Below are 19,241 nucleotides of genomic sequence, written 5' to 3'. Positions count from 1 at the left end.
TGCCCTAGGACTTCTTTTTTTTTTTTTTAAGATTTTATTTATTTATTTGACAGAGAGAGAGAGACAGCAAGAGAGGGAACACAAGCAGGGAGAGTGGGAGAGGGAGAAGCAGGGGAGGGAACCCGATGCAGGGCTCGATCCCTGGACCCTGGGATCCTGACCTGAGCCGAAAGCAGATGCTTAACGACTGAGCCACCCAGGCGCCCCTGCACTAGGACTTCTTGTACATTGTCCCACAACTTTACAGTGGCCCTGTGTTATGTCTCCATGTAGCCTTTGAAGAAACTGAGGCCTGAAGAGGGGTCGAGTCATTTACCCATGGCAATGATCCCATGAGTGAGGAATTTCTCCACACTTAATGGAAGAGGAAATTGAAAGAGAAGTTAAATGGCTTATCTAAGGTCGCACAACTAATTTTTAAAGATTTTAAAGTCAGGTTTTTTTTTTTTATTCCAAAGTCCCAGTTCTTTACTGTGCAGACCCCGTTCAGTGTTCTGCACCCCGTATATTTGAAATTGTGCTCTGAGCTTTAATAGAGTAGAAGCTAAGCCCTAAATAAGCTGGACAGCATGAGCTACAAAGACAATGAGTTGGGCACTAGTCGTGTATTTCTAGGACTCTGACCATGGACGTTATTTAGCTTCTCTAGCGTTTGGTTTCCTCCTCTGTAAAGTGGGCAGAATCAGAGCTCTCTCCTGAGCTGGATGTGAGGATGAACCGAACCACTGGGAGGGCACTCAGCTGGTGCCCAGTGCAGAGTGTCCCAGTGACAGAATCTGGCCCCAGAACCTAATAACCCCGGAAAGCTCAAGTGCTAACATTGTTGATCAAAAGTAGTTTCCAAGGAGAAGGGTTCCTTGCTGTGAGCACCTGAATTCAATTTTCAGGAACGATGACCTCCCGGAGTAGGAAAGGGATAATTTAATAAGCTCTCAACACAGTCCACCCACCTTTCCCTTGTTCCCTCAGTGTTCTGAGGGTGGATTTGATCTCATTTTATTGATTTCAGTCTATAGAGGCTACAAGCCCGTTCTCTTAGCTGAGTATTCTAATGTGCTGCTTCCCATGCTAAAGTTAAGTCACCAGCGGAGGGATCAGTGTCTTTTGAGTCGGATTAATACGAACCAGTTTCCCAGGGTTTGCTCATCCCTGGGAACACTGATAATTGAGTTTTCAGACCGTCAAGACTGGGGTTAGCCTGGGTTCCAGAATAGAGAAAGCCACACCACAACAGAGAAACTGTGCTGAGAGCCCTTCACCGTGAAAGCTTGGTGACACGGAATAATGGTGAAGTCAGCTTTCCCACATTCCTTTCTGTTTGTTTCCTTTGCCTGCTGGGCATGTCTCTGCTTATTAGCATGTTGAGCAGAGTTCATTACAAATGGTGAAACTCAAATCAGTGTTGATCTTACAATTTATTATTCTCTGAAAGATTTGATCCTGAAAGAAATATTTTTCCCAGTATTTTATTATGAAAATTTTTGACATGCAGAAAACTTGAAAGAGACTTGAATAGTGGCTACCTATCTATCCGCCACCCAGAGCCTAGATTCTACAATTGCCTTTTACTGCACTTGTTTTATCTCATATCTATCCATCCCTCAGTCCACTTAAAAATGGTTATTTTTTGATGCATTTCAAAGTAACTTGCAGACATCATACATTTCATCCCTAAACAGCTTAACCATGCATACTGTTAACTAGAGTTTGATAGATATCTGTTCATAGGGTTTTGGGGGAAGAGGCAGTAAAATGTATACAAAGTGAAATGCATAAGACTTAACTCTACCATTCCCTGAGTCTGTGTGACCCAAATTCCTATCAAGATGCAGAATATTGCCATAAACCCAGAAAGTTCCCTCATGCCCCTTCCCAGTCACTCCTTACCACTCCCTTACCCCCAACAACTACTCTTCTGAAATTTTTCCACCTCTGTAGATTAGTTTTACCTGTTCTAGAACTTCATAAGTGGAATCAGTGCAGTGTGCGCACTTTTGTGTAAGGCTTGTTAAAAAGAAAACCACAGGTCCAAAGTGGCATCCCTTAGGCCAAGTCACCAGACTGGGGCTTAATTAACCTAACCTAATTGCACTTTCAACCTCCCCTAGAAATGTACCCTTCACGGGTCATTCTGGAATTTTTCTGGTCAGCACCAATTAGGTAATCTGTCACATTCCCCAAAGAAAGATGAGGTAATCTACCTACTAAGACCCGTTTGTCCCCAAAGGAAGGTGACCTCACCTGAAATAATCCTTTTTTCTGTTTTTGACTTCCTTGTCCTGCCTTTAAAATCCTTTCCCTTTCTGTAGCTCTTTGGAGCTCTTCCTCTACTTGCTAGATGGGATGCTGCCCGATTCATGAATCATTTAGCAAAGCCAATTAGATCTTTAAATTTACTCAGTTTGAATTTTGTTTTTTAACGGGCTCATCTGAAGGATTTTAACTAGTGCTTTATAATGAATTTTGAGAACTCTGTCAACTTCGTTTATCCAACTTCCTATTTCATAACTTCAGAGACAGTTAGGAGTGGTACGCTGCAGTAAAATCTCAGGGCAGCAATACATATGATTTTTTTTTTTTTACACCTTAAGTATATGTAATTTGGTGCTCCGAGTTTTACATCTGACTCCCCTGATATTATGAGGCAGATGTTCCCCTGCAGAATCTGAGGAGCCGGCAGATGTGGGGCCCTTTTCTGGGCCACACTGCTGAGGAAATGCATTCTGAATGGAAATTTAGGGTGTTTTCTTTGGGCTGGCTTAATCGATAGGCTGACAGCACAGCCAGTGTGCCTCTCTGCAAGAACGGGAGTGAGGGAAGGTTACTTGGTGGCGGTGGTGGTGATTGTGATAGAAAAACGAAGGCAGGTCCATGAAGCCGATTGCCCGGTGTGCCAGAGAACCGCAGCTTCCCTGAGGTGTGTGTCCTTCCTCCGCATTCCTCCCCGCTCTCCGCAAACAAGCCTCCTCCTGGATAGAAAGTAGATTGCGTACATTGGAATAGAACCCAGATACATAATCCTCATTAATCTTTCAGATTCTTGTCCCACTTATTAAAGCCAGTATTTGGCACATAACCCAGAGTTATGTGGCAAGCAATAATAAAGTTAATTGGAATCTAGGTCTCCCAACTTTTTTCTTCTTTCAGCAGTTTCTTGGGGCTTAGAGTTAAAGATTGCCTGGGTAGCAAGCTGCTCTAGGGTGAGAAGGGCATTGGCAAGGGTTGTTGGCCCAGAAGGTCTTCCTCCCTGTCAAGGTGCCGCGTCTGGAGCATGCGCCGCTCCTGGCCAGCTGGGAGAAGTGGGGTGGCAGCAGCTTCGGGGGGCAAGGCCCAGTCAGTAAGCCAAGAGGTGTGTGAAAGGTAAAAATGAGGAAGGAGGAGAGGGTTCAGGTGCCATGGGGAAGCAGGAGTGGCTCTGGCTTTCCCCTCTCCACCAGCCTCGCCTGGGGCAAGTGCACACTGGCTTTCCTGTGAGACCGTTAGCCCCACAAGCACAAAACACTGCTGAAACAACCACTTTTTGGTTCTCCCAGCCTGGGAGAAAGCGGGGGATTCAAGTGGGGGGTACAACCATAAATACAGCGGCAAGCTGCATGCCCCCCGTGATGAGACAAATGAAGCCCCCGCCAACAGTGTGCTCTGGGGAAGAGAAGTTACTCATTGTTAACGGAGCTGCCGCCGCAGCCTCAGCCTCCTCTCAGCCTCCTCTCGGCCTCGGAAGGCCAGCCCTGAGCCTGTTGGCAGACAATGATTCATTCCCTGCGCTCTTCTCTCCTCCCCCACCCTCTCCTGCCTCCCTCTCCTAAAGGCAGTTGACAAGGTTAGAAAATGAGGACAAATAATTTACTTCAATCCATCTCTGTCTTTCCCGAGGCCTTGTGCAATTTGCTCGGGGGCAGGGGGGAGAGGGAAAAGAATAACCCCAGCCCCTGGTCAGTGACCCTTTCTCAAATGTGGAATCAAAGCCTACTCTAGGCTGCCGGTCTGTCTGCTGCGAAGAGGCAGTGAAGACCAAGGTGGTGATGAATTCTTATGTGGCTTCAGGGCCCGGGAGTGCAGCTGTCAGCCGTCTTTAGGGCTCCTTGCCCAGCTGGAGGAGCCAGCCGACTGGCGCATCAGCGGTCACCTGATGGCACGGGCACAGCAGCCAGAGAGACTGAGGTGCTTAGGGCTCAGTTCCTCAGCCCTGTGCTCCGAAGAATGGGGAGCACGGTCCAAGCAAGGCCATCTGGCCAGAGGAGAGGGTCTGCCCCTTGGTACCCCAGCGCAGGAAGCTCGAGCTCCCCGGGGAGCAGGCTCGGCCACCCATGGCACTTCGCAGAAGTGAGAGGTGTGCCATCGGCAAGGAGTTTGGGATTCTGCCCACGGAGGAGGGCTCCAGTCCCCTCACCTGAAAAACAGGTTAATATGTTTGCTTGGCAGTGAGTTGAGGCTCTGCTCGACTGTTGAGGGAAAAGGCCAGCTGGTAGGGGTAGGGTGTGAGATGGCTGCGCCAGCAACCCAGGGAGGTTGGAGAAAGATGGACATGAGGGCAGGGGTGTTGGAGAATCCAAACTGGGGTCCAGAAGTGTTGGCTGCCTTTCTTCCCTTACCGTAGCAGTGAGGTGACTAGCCTGATGTGGGCATTTAACAAAGTCTAGCTGTTCGTCTTTGTCACCGGCCGCCTCCAGTGGGCCAGCTCTGCCTGTGCATGGCACCGTGTGGGATCTAAAGACACAGTATGAATCAGGGTCCTTACCCTTAGTGGTTCTATAGTGTCTGTGGGACACATCACAAAACAGTGAATCAGGGAAGTCACAACACAAACCAGAGTGTGTTTCTGGGCCAATAAGGTATTAAGCATTGGGGCAGAGAAGGAGAGGCAGAAGGGGTCTCTAGCCCTGGTGGTACAGGCCCAGGAGGACTGGTATGTATTTTCCAACTGGTGGGAGGGAGCCCCTAGGGAGCTGAGAGCTCCCCAAGCAGCAGAAGGAGGATTGGAAGGGAATGCCTGACATCAAGAGCCAAATTTAGTGGCTGGTGAATTGCAAAAACCTCTCCCTTCGTGTTCCCCTTTGCTCCAAAAGGAGGTAGGAGGAGGTGATCCCTTTTCCTTCCTTCTCCCCATTAGGCCTCCCTTACGGGCATGTTGACCAGACTGATTACTGCTCTCCCAATATTTGGCTACAAATGGGAGCCCCTGAACATAGCCATTCCTTCTAACTTCCGGAAGGGAGGTTTCACATAGGCCTTGGTGCCAAGTTGCACCAAAGCTCATGGTTCTCCTGTGGACTCCCTGTGCCTAAAGAAGTGTTTCTGCCCGCAACAGCAGTCTTCTCCCTCCCCTAGCTCCTGATAGCCAGTGAAAAGACTAGTGTAATCTGACTTGTTCCTGGAAGCCAGGATATAGTGATAGAGAGTGGAGGCCTCTTTATCTCTATACAGAATATCACCTCCCACTGCCAGCCTTTGAGCACCCAGGAGCCTGTGTTCTGAACAAGTACCTGTCAGCAGACCTCAACAGCAGTGTCTCGAGTGTTTGTATTTGTTCTTGTTCTCAGCCACGTGGGGAATACGTTTTATACATCCATGGTGGGGCTGGGAGGGGAGAGTCTAAATAGGATAACCGTGAATGCATTCTGAAAATGGAGTATTTCCAAGCATTTTTAAAATACATGCATCCATTATGGTGCTAAATTTCAGGCCTTACTTTACCAAACAGAAACAGAAGTTCCCTATAGCGTTTACGTGAAGTGCAGGATTAAAGTATGGGCATTGTCTGTCTCTCCCCCAAGATGTCACTGACCCTACACAACAGAAAAGAGAACACTGAACTGTGCCCTTCCATGACGTTCCATCTGCCTCTTTCTCCCCTGAGATGCAGAACATTTCTGGGAAAACAGCCTAATCAGATTGATTTTTTTTAACTCAAGCCTAAATGGTGAAACTTAGCAAAGTATATAGATCAGAATGGTATCTCTTTTCTCTGACAGCTCCTCTTTGTCTAGACTGAAATGACCATATTCTGTCTCTGCTGGTTCTGGGCCATGGAGGGTGTGGCAGAGACAGAAGATGCGCTCCAGCTCCTCCGTGTCTCCCAGGCCCAGGCTGAGGGGCTGGGCAGGATCACAGCCCCAGGCAGTCCAGTGCTTATGGTGTCAGGCCAGGCACCTGCCAGTCTCTGCCCACATAGGACCTCCTCACTGCCACGTTCCTCCTAGCCCTGTGTCACCACCAAGGCAGGAAGCGGTGCTGGGTTGTAAGCTGTCCATCGACTGCTGGGTACTCCTGGTTCCTCTATAAACTAGAATCTTCTCAGCTTGACTTAGCTACTACAGTTCACAGGATAGCAAAGCATAGTGTATAGTTTCCATGAAACAGTTGTGAGTGTCCTTGTGCACCCTGCCAGAGGGTGGGCTGTGGAAACGTGGGCTGTTCCTGGCCCTTTGTAGTTGGTGTGAGGGTGACTCCTGGGGCAGGCAGGAAGGAAGGAACAGAGCAAAGAAGCAGCAGGGTGTTCTACTCTGTTCACTCTGATTTCAAAAGGCCCTTTGGTAAAATCTCATGAATTGGGCCAGGAGATGTTGATTGGTTAGGTCCACTGGGGCTTTGGGTGTCGGGTGATTATGAGGACAATGAAACATGTACTGTAGGTGACTTGACTTTATATGAAAAGCTACCTTGGGGCTTGGGGTCATCCCCCATTTCAGCTCTTATTCCCCCTTGATACTCTGCATGGCCTTGGGAAAACAGCTTTTCCACTACTGGCTCTGAGTAAATGGAACCCCCCCCCTCCGCCACTTCCTTTCATTCATTCAGTGAGTTGCCTGTTTAACAAGAGCCAGGCCCAGGGGGTAAAATGACAAGTAAAACATGCTTTCTTCCAACCCTCATGGTTCTTACAGTGGTGATTCTCCCACATACACTCTCTTTGGCCTGAAAGACGGATCCCTAGCCAGGTGGAACCATTCCAGGGATAAGGACCCATCCTCCCCTCCATGTAGGAAAAAGTTTTCTCACTTTGAGCACCTTACTTTTTTTTAAGATTTATTTATTTATTTATTTGAGAGAAAGCACGAGCAGGGGGAGGGGCAGAGGGAGAGAGAATCTCAAGCAGACTCCCTGCTGAGCACGGAGCCAGACGCGGGGCTCCATCTCAGGACCTTGAGATCATGACCTGAGCCAAAATTAAGAGTTGGACACCCAACTGACTGAGCCACCCAGGTGCCCCTGAGCACCCTATTTTTCTCCTATAAATATAGAATAGGACAAGGAAGGCACATCAGCAGATATGTAGGGAGTGCCCGCTCTTTGCCCAGCTGGGAAGCTTCTGTGATCTGAGTAATCCAGGCTTTGGGACCTTTGCACTGATGTGTCATTCAGTGCAGCCGGGGTGGGGGAGCAGCTTGGCCTGGAAGGGAAGAGCTGTCGGCAAATATCCCTAAGCCTTTCGTGAGGAAGAGGAGGTGCTCTAGGGGAATAACCAGACCAATGGGTTGAAGTTGGATAAAAAAAGATTCGAATGTATAAAAAGACAGATGTTATAAATTGGTGCTTTCTGCAAATAGGGCGAACTGACGGGGAGAGTTAGCAAGCGCCCCATCTCTGGAAGACCTTTAGCAGAATTGGACATGGGGTTGGAGTTGGGATTATATGACCCGTGGGGTCCCTGCTGCAAACTCAAGATTTTGTGCCTGGATGAACTGTCAAGAGAGAACTAGGATTTGTCCTACAGGTACACTTGTACACGTGTGCAAACATGGCTGTAGAACAGTGTTCGTCATGGCGCTATTGAGAATGCGAAAAGATTGGAAACTACACACGTGCCCACCAGGGGATTGGTTAAATAAATAGCCACACACTGGATGACACACCTCATCCATTTAAAAAAAAAAAAAAAGAATGTTCTTATGAACTGTGGAAAGAACTCCAAGATGTATTATTAAATAGAGAAAGCAAGATGCAGAACAGCATATATAGACTGCCTCTGTCAGTATGGGGGTAGGATATCTTCAAATGTTTGCTCACATGGGACTGCAACCCATCTAGAAGCATACTTGAGAAACTGGTTATACTGGTTGCCTGCAGACAGGCGAGCTAGACAGCTGGGAGACGGAGATTTTCCTCTGAATAACCTTTGTACTCTTTGAACCTTGAATCATGGAGATGTAGGACTTGTCAGAAAACACAAGTAAGAATATTTTTTTTTAACTTTAAAAATAACGGGGTTTTGCTAGTTGGAGCTCTGAGGCAAACAGAGGGGAAGTGGAAAGCAAACAAGCCTTTGACTGGGCACCTGCTGTGAGCCAGGTCTTTGGCCGGATGCTTGATGGACTGGCTACTTTCAATCCACACAACAGCTCTTTATTATAGGAGGCAAGACGCACTCCCATTTTTGTAGATTTAACACTGAGGCTGGGAAAGGATGGAAGTGCTTGCCTGTCCGCTTGGGTGGGCACTATACCAGGCTGCCTGTTGAAGGAGGCAACTCTTGGAATGGGGCAAGGCGGGGGGCAGGGAGTGTGGAGGTCAAAGAAAGTGATGCGCTAGGAAGGGAAGGAGAAAGGCATTTTCTTCAAGGGGCGGGACATATATGTCCTGCTGTAGCGTTGCCCACTTCTATGCTGGCCTCTCCGCCGTGGGACCAGTAAGCAGAGGCACACCTCCACTTACGCCACAGGTCAGCTGTGTTGTGTTTCTCTTGGCTTTTGCTGAGCTCAGGGATGGAGTTCCCAGTACGTGTTCACAGGCAGTCAGGTGACTGCTGGAGCCGGCAGGCATTTCTGTGGCCAGAGGAAAATAGCCACAGCTCCTGGCTGCAAAGGGAAGGATGTGTTCTTCTGCTGGGTGTCAAATGCGCCATCTTTGTCTGCCAGCTGGAGACTGGATGGAAAGTTGGTGGTGGTGGTTTTTTGTGTTTGTTTGTTTGTTTGTTTGTTTTTTGATTGTCAGACCCAGGCTCCTCACTTGCACTTAGAGGAAAACGCATCCAAGCTCTGGTACAAAAGGTTCTCTTTCCTTTCTTTTTTTTTGGAATAAGAGCCATGAATGAGCTCATTATCGCTGCAACCCAAAAGAGGAGGAGGAGAGGAAGAGAAAAGAGAAAGTGGCCTCCTCCTTATTGCCCTGCCCCTGGCCAGGTTTCCTGGAGTTGGGGGCTTGGCTCTGGCTCAGGGTGACCAAAGCCAGATGGCTGGAACAGGTGGTCCATACAGAGGGCAGTGCTGGAGACATTGGATGCTTCGAGACCAGCTTGCTCTGCTACGATCAGGAGGAAGGATATGTTTCTGTACCTTCAGGGAGCAAAATATTCTCTGATCAGAGTTATATGCCTGCCTCACTTTGACTTCTACGAGGCTCCCATGTTCAGGTTCTCTGCTTGTCTCAGCTCTCAAAATTGTCCTCAGCCCTCAGAGCTGGCAGCCAGGCAATAATAATTATCTGTTGAATGCTAGCATTTGCCAGGCACTGCTCTAGGCACTTGGGGTGTCGCATGTAACCAAGTTGGCCAAGTCTCTGCTTTCATGGAATTTAAATTCTGGTGTGAGCAGTGAAATGTGCCAGGCCTGGCCTGCTGTTGCCCCCTGTGCCCCGTTTCTGCTGAGCTGGGGGAACTGCTGCAGGGAGCGATACATAAATGCCTCGGAAGGAAGATTCGCCGGCATTTCCAGCAGCTGAGCTCAGGTTGTTTCCCACTCCCTCTCCTCGAAGCCTGCCTTTTGCCCCCATTAGGCTGTGGTCACAGAAAGGCCTTTCTTGATCTGAGCGGCAAAGAGTTCTGATCCGTCGCAGGTTGGTGCTGGACCTTGGAATTATCTGGAAGAGACCTGGAGGGCCTCCCCCACCCTCGCACCCCGCCGTGGGTGCTGATGGTGAGCTGGCAATGTTTAACCTGAGCCTGACAACCTCTCCTTTTTGTTCCTCTTTCTTCTGTTCCAGATTGAGAAAATCATGAGCTCTATTGGCGAAGGGATTGACTTTTCTCAGGAACAGCAGAAGATCTCAGGTATCGTACCAAGCAGCCATTTTCTCTGTGGAACACAGACCTTTGGCTCCTTTCTGGCTCAGGTTTTTTTTCCTCTGACCCAGAAGACAGACATGTGGTGGGTGAGAAAGGTCAGCCTCAGCCCGCACTATGCTCCTGCAGTTCAGAACCTCACATATCTGTATGGCCCACCGAGCTGTTATTTTAGAGTTACGACACTTTTGACAGATCGGAGGGGAGTTGCATTTTAGGCCCACCTATTAGGAAGGTTTCGTTGTTTTTTTTTTTAAGTTAATGGTTGTCACTTATCTGTAATTATGTCTGTAAACATAGGCTTTCTCGATCGGCTTAAATTGGAGTGCACATGAGCGTTGGTCTGTCCAGCTTCCCAGACAGCTCTGGCACTAGCCCTTTGTGAGAAAGTAGTTTGCGTTTGCCTGCTCCATGCCAGTGGCAGAGCATTGGCTCAGATCAGTAGGGTCAGACTGTTAGCCTGCATCACCTGGAGGGGGTGGCTTTGCTTCCCCTCCTTACGTCTTTTTCTGCATTTTTCCATTTACCTAGTCACTCATCATTTTTACTCCAGATCACTGCCACTCTTGGGCATGCTTTTCTTTTCAAAGCCTAAGGGTGAGGTCGGCCTCAGTTTCCTTTGTTTGAAGTGGGCACCTAGAGAGGCCGTATCTGAGCTGTTTTCCTTGATAATAGAATTGTGGTTGTATTACTTTTCTCAGCCGAGGTGACATTTCTAAAGGTGTCTCTTTGCCAGAGCAAGTCTCATACCCCTTCCCCCAAGCATCTGTAGACCCCCTGCCACCAGAACTCCCAGGCTGAGAGCAGCTCCGTGGGGCTTGGCCTCTTCCTGTCGTTGAGAAATGCCTCTCTAACTGAAGGGGTGGGATTCCCTGCTCATTCAGGAGGCTCCAGCCTGGATTGGCCTCCTAGCCCAAGTGACACCTCTAGTTGCAGCTCAGGGAGAAAGGAGCTGCTGAGGCCGAGGTGCTTATGGAAGGAGTATGGGCTCTGAAGCCTCAGCCCTGGGTTCAAATTCTGCTTCTGGATACTTACAGGTCTTGGGTGAGTCACTTAATCTCTCTGAGCCCGCAATTCCCAAGCTACAACATTTGGTAATAGTACCTACCTTATAGGTTTGTTGGGAATGAGTACTAGATACAAAAACTTGAGCAAAAGAGGTAAGTGGTAGCTCTGCTCGTCTTTTGTCCATGAAATAATTACTTAGTCATATTGGAAAACCTAGAGAAGAGGAACATCTGCTCCCCTGGCTTGTCTCCCTCCACCACTTTTCCAGCTGGGGTCCTGGAGCCTCCTCCCTCCAGCAACCTTGTTTCCCTGGCTCCTAGCAGAGAGGGCCCAGCCCAGTTTGGTCCATCTCTTTCAGTCTTGGATCATGCTGGGATCTGTAGAGGTGGCTCTTCTGGCTAAGAGTTTGTGGCTCTGTTTCCATGTGCTGACTCCACACTCAGATAAACAATCTCACACTCTGTTGTGTAGGGCTTTATCAAGAGTCAAGTGTTTGATGGGAATAGATGCTCAATACCGAGACAAACACCATTGCTAGTTTTCAGAGCTGTGCTTTGGGTCAGCCAGGAATGGGATCGATAGTCAGTTCAGTTGAAGCTGCTTTCTGCTTCCCTGTACCCCTCTATGTCCAAGGAGTGCATGTGCTTGAGAGTTTGGGTCAGAGCAGGCCATTACCTCTCAACTTTGGTAAATTAGGAGATGTGGCAGCACCTCTGGAAAACACATTTCTGGAAGAGCCCTTCTCCTTCAGGGTGGTGACACTGAGCTCTTTCCTTGCCCTGTGGGTCCTACCCACCAGTTCTTACCCCCACAGACTGGATCCCAGCGTACAGCCCTGTGTTAGCACCGCTGAGTTGAGCCATCCTCCATACAGCAGCTTAGGAGAGTCCAGGGTGGGCACACGAGAACGGCCACCCGAACAGAGGGTGCGTCCACCCGTGCCACAGAGAGACCCAGCCCCCTGTGTCTGGACTGCTGCCAGTCCAGGAAGCATGGAGGGAGTAGACTCAGCTCTGCCCCTGAACTCTGTCTTCCACCCGATGGGTCGGGAGGGGGCTTTCCCCAGGACCTCAGGGAGCACCAGCTTTCAGCTCAGACGAGAGCAGAATTCTCGCTTATTTTGGATAGTCAATAGCAGGGTCCAGATTGTCCTTAGGCTTCTGGTTCTAGGAGAAGAGGCTTGGGCTCTAGCGTTGCCAGCCTGGGAGGAGGAGGAGCAGGCCACCCGGCAGGCAGCCATTAGCTAAGCACAGGATCGCTCAGTGTGACTGGTTTCGCAGAGGATCGTGTCCTGAAGGGCGAGACCCTACGTGGAACTGGAGTCTTACTCTTGTCTTGGGCCTTGGGAACCTGAGCTTCCAGCACTGGAGCTAGTTACCTGAATCCCCAACAGACAGGTTTCACAGCTCATTCCACTGTCAGGGGTCCCGGGAGGGGGAGCCTTCCCACTAGCCCAGGCCTCTGGCTGCCTTCAACAAAGGCCTGTCTGTCAAGCAGCGGAAGAGATCACTTGCTGTCGTTTGCTAAAGCCAACTGTTTTAGCTGTTGAGTAGCCGTTCACTGCAGGCTCCTCTGGGGCCTGATCTCCCTGCACACAGAGCCCCCTTCTTCACCAGGGCCATCTACAGCGTGTTGAGCTATAGGCATCCCCCAGCACGTTTAGAGGGTGGCATGTGGGCCCTGGGTCTTTGTCTCTACATGTTACATTTTCTGTCTTCACAGCTGTACTTGGGGTTTGGGCCTTTTCCTTGGTGCCTCCCCTCCCATGCCCTCCTCCTCTAGATCGTGAAGAGCCTGCTCTGGGCCTGGTGCTTCTCCCCTGGGTTCCGACGGGCCCAGAGAGAAGTCTCTTCCCCAAGGTGTTGAGTACGCTTGCTTACCTGAGGAATATTAGGTGTACTGTCTTTATTGTCGTCGCTGGTTTTGGGGTGCCCCAATGGCTTGTCCTCTTGGCAGGGAGGCACAATCTTTCTCATGTGGTGAGTTGGGGCGGGGGTCACTTCACCTGTGGGCTGTGCCCTCAGGGCCGTGTCACTCCTCTGTCCCCTTCCCTGGCTGTCCTAGAAACTATTGGCCCAAACTGTAGGAATGTGCCTTCTCTGTCCCCGATAAGCTATTTCCAGCCCCTTGAGCTGCAGGTAGAGTCCCCATCTCCGCTTTTCATATGCATGTGTGCCGGCTGACATGAGATGCCGGGGAACCTGTCATTTTGCTCTGGTGCTTGTGCTGCTGTGTCTTCCTCCCTCAGTGGCGGCGGCAGCGGCGGCGGCGGCAGCTTCTGCTCCGATGTCCGATCCCTGATGTATTTTCCTGAGCGTGGAAGGGAGGAGGGTGGGGAGGGGAGAAGGGGAGGGCCAGACATTATGAGAGCGAGCGAGGGCTGTGGGGCCGGCAGCAGGCAGCGTGGAGCCCAGGAGCCTCCAGACAAAGCACTCTGCTGCGGTTCTGTGAGCGCACACATCCACCGGGAGCAGGCAGGACCACAGCTGCCCGGCTGAGGGATTACAAGCAGGAATGAATCAGCAGCCGGGGACACTTGACTTCATGGGCACACAAGAGCCCGCCGCCTAGGTTCCCTGGAGCAGTCAGCCCCACTCAAGGGCAGGGGACCCAGCGTCTCGGAGTGCTGCCGCAGCGTGCATCGGGAGGCCGCCGGGTCCCTGACCACCAGCTCTTCTGCAGAGCCCAGGACAGTGGGTCACCCGGGGCTCCTAGACCACCAAGCCAGTTGGCCTTGACCTGCCTTGAAGGGCAGAAAGTGCCAGGAAAACAACAGAATGACTTTCACCGTGTCAAGAGTTCTCTGGAGGTGATGTTTTCGTAGTTAGTTCTTCTTTTTCCTCCCTTCCTCTTTTTTTTTTTTCCTTCTTTTATCTGTTCTTGCCCAGGAGAACCAGAGAAGTAGGTGGGGGTTAAGCGCTCAGCTCAGGTCTGCCGGGAGGGCTGAACTCTGTTTCTCCCCACCCCACCACACGCCCCTGTCCGGCGCGAGGAGCAGAGCAGATACATGTCGTCCCTTCCCCACTTGCCCTCCGAGGAGAACGTCAAGGTCCGGAGACCCTGGGAAGACAGTTGCTGTCTTTATCACTCAGCCAAAGAGAGAACAGCGCCGAACGTGAATAGACTTAAGCCGCCACAGCTCAGCTGACAGAGGACCGCTTCCTTTTCCCCTTTCTTTCATCGGGCTGGGTTTTGTCTTCTTTAGCCAAGAACTGGATCTGCCTGCCTGCTTTCCACCTGAGCAGGCAGGCGAGTCACAGGAACAGCCACTCTCAGAAGAGGAAAATGAATGCCCAGCCCCGACAAGAGAGCCCGGCCCGGGAAGGCAGCCCTTCGGACAGCGCCCTGGCGCGGGAGACGCCCCGCTCGCCAGCAGCCAGAGTCTAGCTGTGGACTGGGCTCCTGGCCCCGCCGGCTGCGCAGCCTGAAGGAGTGTGATGTCGCTGTCACAGCCGAGCCACACCTGAGCCCGATTCCCGGGCCGCGGCCCAGGCGCCGCACTCTCGGCCCCTCTGCCTTGAGCCTCTGAGCACAAAGGGCTGGTGGCCATGGTTTGCTTATTCCGGGACTGCTGGGGGAAAACAAGTAAAAGTCTCTTTTCTCCCCCTGCCGGGTTCTGTGCTGCTTGCATTGCATGTGCTGGGTCCCCGTGAACAGCCGCCACCCACTGCTTCCCTCCCGGAGCCCTCGCTGTGTGCCTGTGTCCCTCAGCTGCATGAAGATGCGTGCGCCCTCCTGGCCAGTGTGTGCTGCAAGGTCACAGGACTTGCCCCTCACCCACGGCCCCACGGGGGCTCCAGAAGTTGCATGGATGAGAGGAGCCCCCCAGCCCCTCTAGTGCCTATGGGAACAGACTTCCTGAAATACCTCAGTGTGAACGCTGACGAGGAACTCCCCTCCGACCTGTGGGCGGCAACTGTGCATGTGCCACCGCAGCCCCGGAGCAGCTCGGACTGAGGGGGGCGGGGGTGTGTGTGTGTGTGCAGCCCGGGCCGTCCTGCCCTTGGCCTGCACCCGGAAGAGGAGCTGCAGGTCCTCTGCCCTCTGGTCTCTTGTACATAGTCGGGCGGCTTTATGGTAATGACTATGATGTGGCAGTGCCATCTGTCTTCCTCAGAGTGCCGCTGCTACCGCCTTAATGGTTTTTCCCTTTTCAAGCGTCTGCCGGTTCCTCTCTCGTCAGGTTCACGGACGCTGGAGCAGAGCGTCGGGGAGTGGCTGGAGGCGGTGGGGCTGCAGCAGTATGAGAGCAAGTTGCTTCTGAATGGCTTTGACGATGTCCGCTTCCTGGTAAGTGCCCGGAGGCCTCCTCAGGGGTGGGGTGCAGCCCTGCGGAACCAGGCTTCTCTGATCTCCCGTGGCCCCTGCTGGAGTGTGAAACAGTACGTAGACCTGTATCCCAGAGAAGCGTGAAGGAAGTGACTTAGACATCCAGGAAATCAGCCGAGTGTCGTGTGCGTTCTTTTTAAACTCTGTTCCCTTCAACTCTGCTCCCCGAAACAGTTCGGTCGGACGGGCTCTTTACAAGTCTGTGTCCAGAGAGATAGGGTACCTGACCACAGACCTTTGCCCCTTGCTGGTCCCCCTCTCAAGCTTCAGACCATGTGCTATGCGGTGAGGCCTCAAGGCCATCTTGTTCTGGGTCAGACACTGGGAGTTTTGATGGACGGGACAGCCCGGTTCCCTGTGGTGACTCCCTGTCCCATCTCTGTTGGATACCAGAAGTTTCCTTTATTGTCCAGCAGAAAGGCCTCTTCCCTGCCCAGCCCAGGCCAAGCATCCAGGGTGGGGAATGTGGCCATGCAGCCTCAGGGAATCCTAACCTCAGGGATGGCCCAGAGAAGAGGCTGAATTGGCGGTTGGAAGGATTGGTTGCTTTTCTGAGGTATCATTTTATACTGTCTTCTTACACAACACAAGATGTCAAAGAAAAAGAAAAATCTAGGTGTTTTTCCTCAGGCTGCCTGTGGAGTCTGGGCCTGGCTGGGACCCTGGACTTAGGATCCAGTGCTCCTTCTGTCAGTCCAGAAAGTAGTTCAGGCAGGGTACCCATGAGCTTCCCTCTCCTGGAAGCCTTTCAGGAGATGGTGAAGTAAAGGGGTTGGGGTCAGTCAGCCCAGAGCTCCTAGCTCCAGTGTGGGTCCCTGTGGGTTTCCCACTGACAGGCTTGCATTTGGTGCTTTCTGAATAACAGCTTGCCTAGGGTGCTGGCCTGTGGCTGCCGGGAGGAACCCTCACTAGGACAGGCGTGCCTCACCTGGGCCATCTCCATCTCCAGGGCAGGCAGTAAAATCTATAGCAAACCACCCTTCCAAAGCCAGCTTAGGGCCAGTTATTTTTCAGCTTTTAAAAATCTTAGGTTTTTAAATAGTAATTTTTTTTTAAGTTAACCTGGGTATATTTATGGCTCTTATAACTTAATCCCTGACTCCCCATGGTCCTGGGGGAAGGCCGACAAACCCAGGATAGAGGTGGGGGTTCAGCCAGTGAGCTGGGGCAGTTGGCCTCTGGTGCTGAGTGCTGAGGGACCTTCCCTCTCCCAGCACGCCCCCTACACCAGACCAGCTGTCAGACAGGCAAGGGGTGGGGGCTGTGGACTTCACAGTGTCCCCCTCCCTGTGCTTCAGTATTTTAGAGGCTGAGCTCTTGACTTCTCAACTCTCCTTCTGCTAATTTTGGAAAGGGTAAGGTTCCCAACCTTTGAACATCAAGACTCTTAAAACCGCTTCCCTGCCCCTCCCTGTGCTCATGCCCAGAAAGTAGCTAGGCGGGCATCTTGGTAAATCTGGCCCTGAGCCAAACATCCACACAGGATGCAGGGCCTCTATTAGAATGTGTCTCTTTCTTTCGGGGAAGGACACTCATCAAGGGAGGCCCGCAGCTCAGTCTTTCCAGGACCTTTTTTAGGCTCCTCCTGTTGCCCTGGGCACGAGCTGTTCCTTGTCACTGCTCTCTCGTTTCCGGCGGGGCACTGGCAGGCGGAGTCTGTACAGGAAAGAATGCTGATTACACCTCAGTTGAGCCTGTTACTTCTGATATCTAGAGTGGCCTGAGTAGCCATGCAAAGCATCCTGGGTAATTGCATGTAAATTGCCAGATGGACTGTAAGGCTAATTGTTTTAGCAACCAGAAAAAAGGAAAAAACATACAAGAAGGGGGGCATTTTTATTTAGAAACATTCTCTCGGTGCATATGGTATAATTTCCGTAACGTTAGCTGTGGTATATGTCCATGTAGTTGGGTTTTCAGTCGTTGCAGATGTTTTTCTTGGTTCTGAAATGCCCGGGAGAGTCTTCTGCAAGATGCGCAAGTAGCTCCCAGGGAGCCGGGCTCTAGAGGTAGGAGGAACATATGGACACGAAGAGTGTTTCACAGACAATGCGCTGCTGTAGCATTTCCCTGTGACGGGTCCCACAGTTCCGTGTCAGGGTGGGTGGGGCTTCACCATCGTGTGGGTCTCATCATCTGTACCTGATGCCCTTCCAGATAATCTTGACCCTGATGCTCTCCAGTGACAGGGGATTCACCACTTTACAAAGTAGTAGCCGCTCGTTCTTTGTGTTGCTCAGGCTGAGCCAATATCTGTTTCCTTGTGGTTTCTGTCCCTTGGCCCCAGGTGTACCTTTTGGGCCACAGAGAACACACTTACGCCCCTTAGAAAATTGAAGACTTTCTGTCATGCCCTCCTGGGTCTTGTCTACGCCAACATCCTCTTATTCTGGGCTGTTCTTCCTGTGATGGGATGACTGAGCTAGACCAGCATTGCACCTTGAACTTTATTCACACTCCTTTGCCTATAGGCAGAAAGCACCTTCGATTTGGAGGGGTCACAGCCAGGGCAGTGGGGGCTGCCGGGTGTTCCCTCAGCTGATCCGGCCTACACCAGGCCCTGGGAGACAGGGCCCAGGAATCTGGCTCCCGCCTCTGCCAGCCAGCCCAGCACGCTGGCTCATACATCACAGCCAGTTCCGTTTTTCACCCCGAGTCTTGTCCATGGGAAATGGGCTTTCTTAGGAGAAGGGAGGAAATGCATTTGATCAACACGGCAGGACAGTTGGTAGCTCCACGCGTGCTGGTGCAGGTCTCCCTGTCTAGGGACTGAACCTGACCTCCCTTCACGGGTTGGCAGTTGAGTCAGTGATGGTGCTCCACATGTTGGAGTGTTAGGTGGATGTTAAAAAAATGTTTTTGAGGGCGCCTGGGTGGCTCAGATGGTTAAGCGTCTGCCTTCGGCTCAGGTCATGATCCCAGGGTCCTGCGATCGAGTCCCGCATCGGGCTCCCTGCTCCTTGGGAGCCTGCTTCTCCCTCTGCTTCTCTCTCTCTCTCTCTCTCTCTGTCTGTCATGAATAAATAAATAAAATCTTTTAAAAAAATGTTTTTGAGGAATGTCTGATTGGAGAAATGCTCACCTTGGATTGTTGAGTGAAGAAATCAAGACACAAAAATCCATATGCAACATGATCTTAATTTTCAAAAAAGAAAACCTCTCTGCACAAGAGGTGCAAGGGGTTCAGCCAAAATGTTTCCGGTGGTTATCTAAGGAGGACTGTAGGTGGCTTACTCTCTTTTTTGGAATGTAATGGGTTTTCTGCATTTCCTACAATGAATGAATGGATCTGAAGTCAGAAAAGCAAATAATGCATGTGTCTGAAGGAACTTGATGGTCTGGCTGGGAAAACAGGCACATAAAGCAATAAAAACAATAGAGCAGGCAAGTGTTAAGTGCTGTGGTGAGGTGTGTAGGTGCTGCAGGAACACGGGAGGAGAACCCACCTTCCCGACTGTGGACCGCGTGCTGGGCACTGAGCTGGCCCACGGCCCTGGGCGTATTGTTGGTCGAGTCTCAGATGGGGCTGTGAGGCCCAGAGGGCAGAGGCACTGCCAGTAAGTGGCAGGGCCAAGATGCTAGCCCAGATCTGTGCAACTTTGAACTTCTGGGTCACACTTGCTGTCTGAGGGTTTGCCGGGTCTGTGATACTCAGAGAGCCCATGCACAGAGGAGGGATGAGTATGGGGCCTGAGCGGTCTGCAGAGAATAAGGAGGTTGGTATAGTGAGTATAGTGAGGGGGCAGGGCCTTGGCCAGGCAGGAGAGGTGGGCTGGGCTTGACTGTGAGTGGCCTTGATGGCCATGTTATGGGGGGCCCTCTGGCTGTAGCCCTCAGGAGGCAGAGAGCCCCTGGGGTCGGGCTGCACCTTAGATGACAGGGCACGGCGGGGAGCGGGCATGTGGTG

The 19,241-nt window shown here is 51.4% G+C and overlaps 1 protein-coding gene across 10 annotated transcripts in view; it reads left to right on the top strand.

Moving 5' to 3' along the window:
• ANKS1A (ankyrin repeat and sterile alpha motif domain containing 1A) overlaps nt 1-19,241 on the top strand; it is a 176,558-nt gene that overhangs the window by 135,097 nt on the left and 22,220 nt on the right. For 9 of the 10 annotated variants that reach the window (XM_027602588.2, XM_027602591.2, XM_027602586.2 and 6 more), the window contains 2 exons: nt 9,919-9,985; nt 15,189-15,295. In XM_027602588.2, coding sequence (XP_027458389.1) covers nt 9,919-9,985; nt 15,189-15,295 — 174 coding nt within the window. Of the gene's footprint in view, nt 1-9,918; nt 9,986-14,601; nt 15,296-19,241 lie in introns of those variants that run through there. The other variant, XM_027602596.2, reaches the window with a different exon arrangement.

The sequence above is a fragment of the Zalophus californianus genome, chromosome 7, assembly GCF_009762305.2.
Source record: "Zalophus californianus isolate mZalCal1 chromosome 7, mZalCal1.pri.v2, whole genome shotgun sequence".
Taxonomy (NCBI): Eukaryota; Metazoa; Chordata; class Mammalia; order Carnivora; family Otariidae; genus Zalophus; species Zalophus californianus.
Note: the sequence above shows the minus strand (reverse complement) of the source record. Positions and strands in the feature narration are given on the sequence as shown.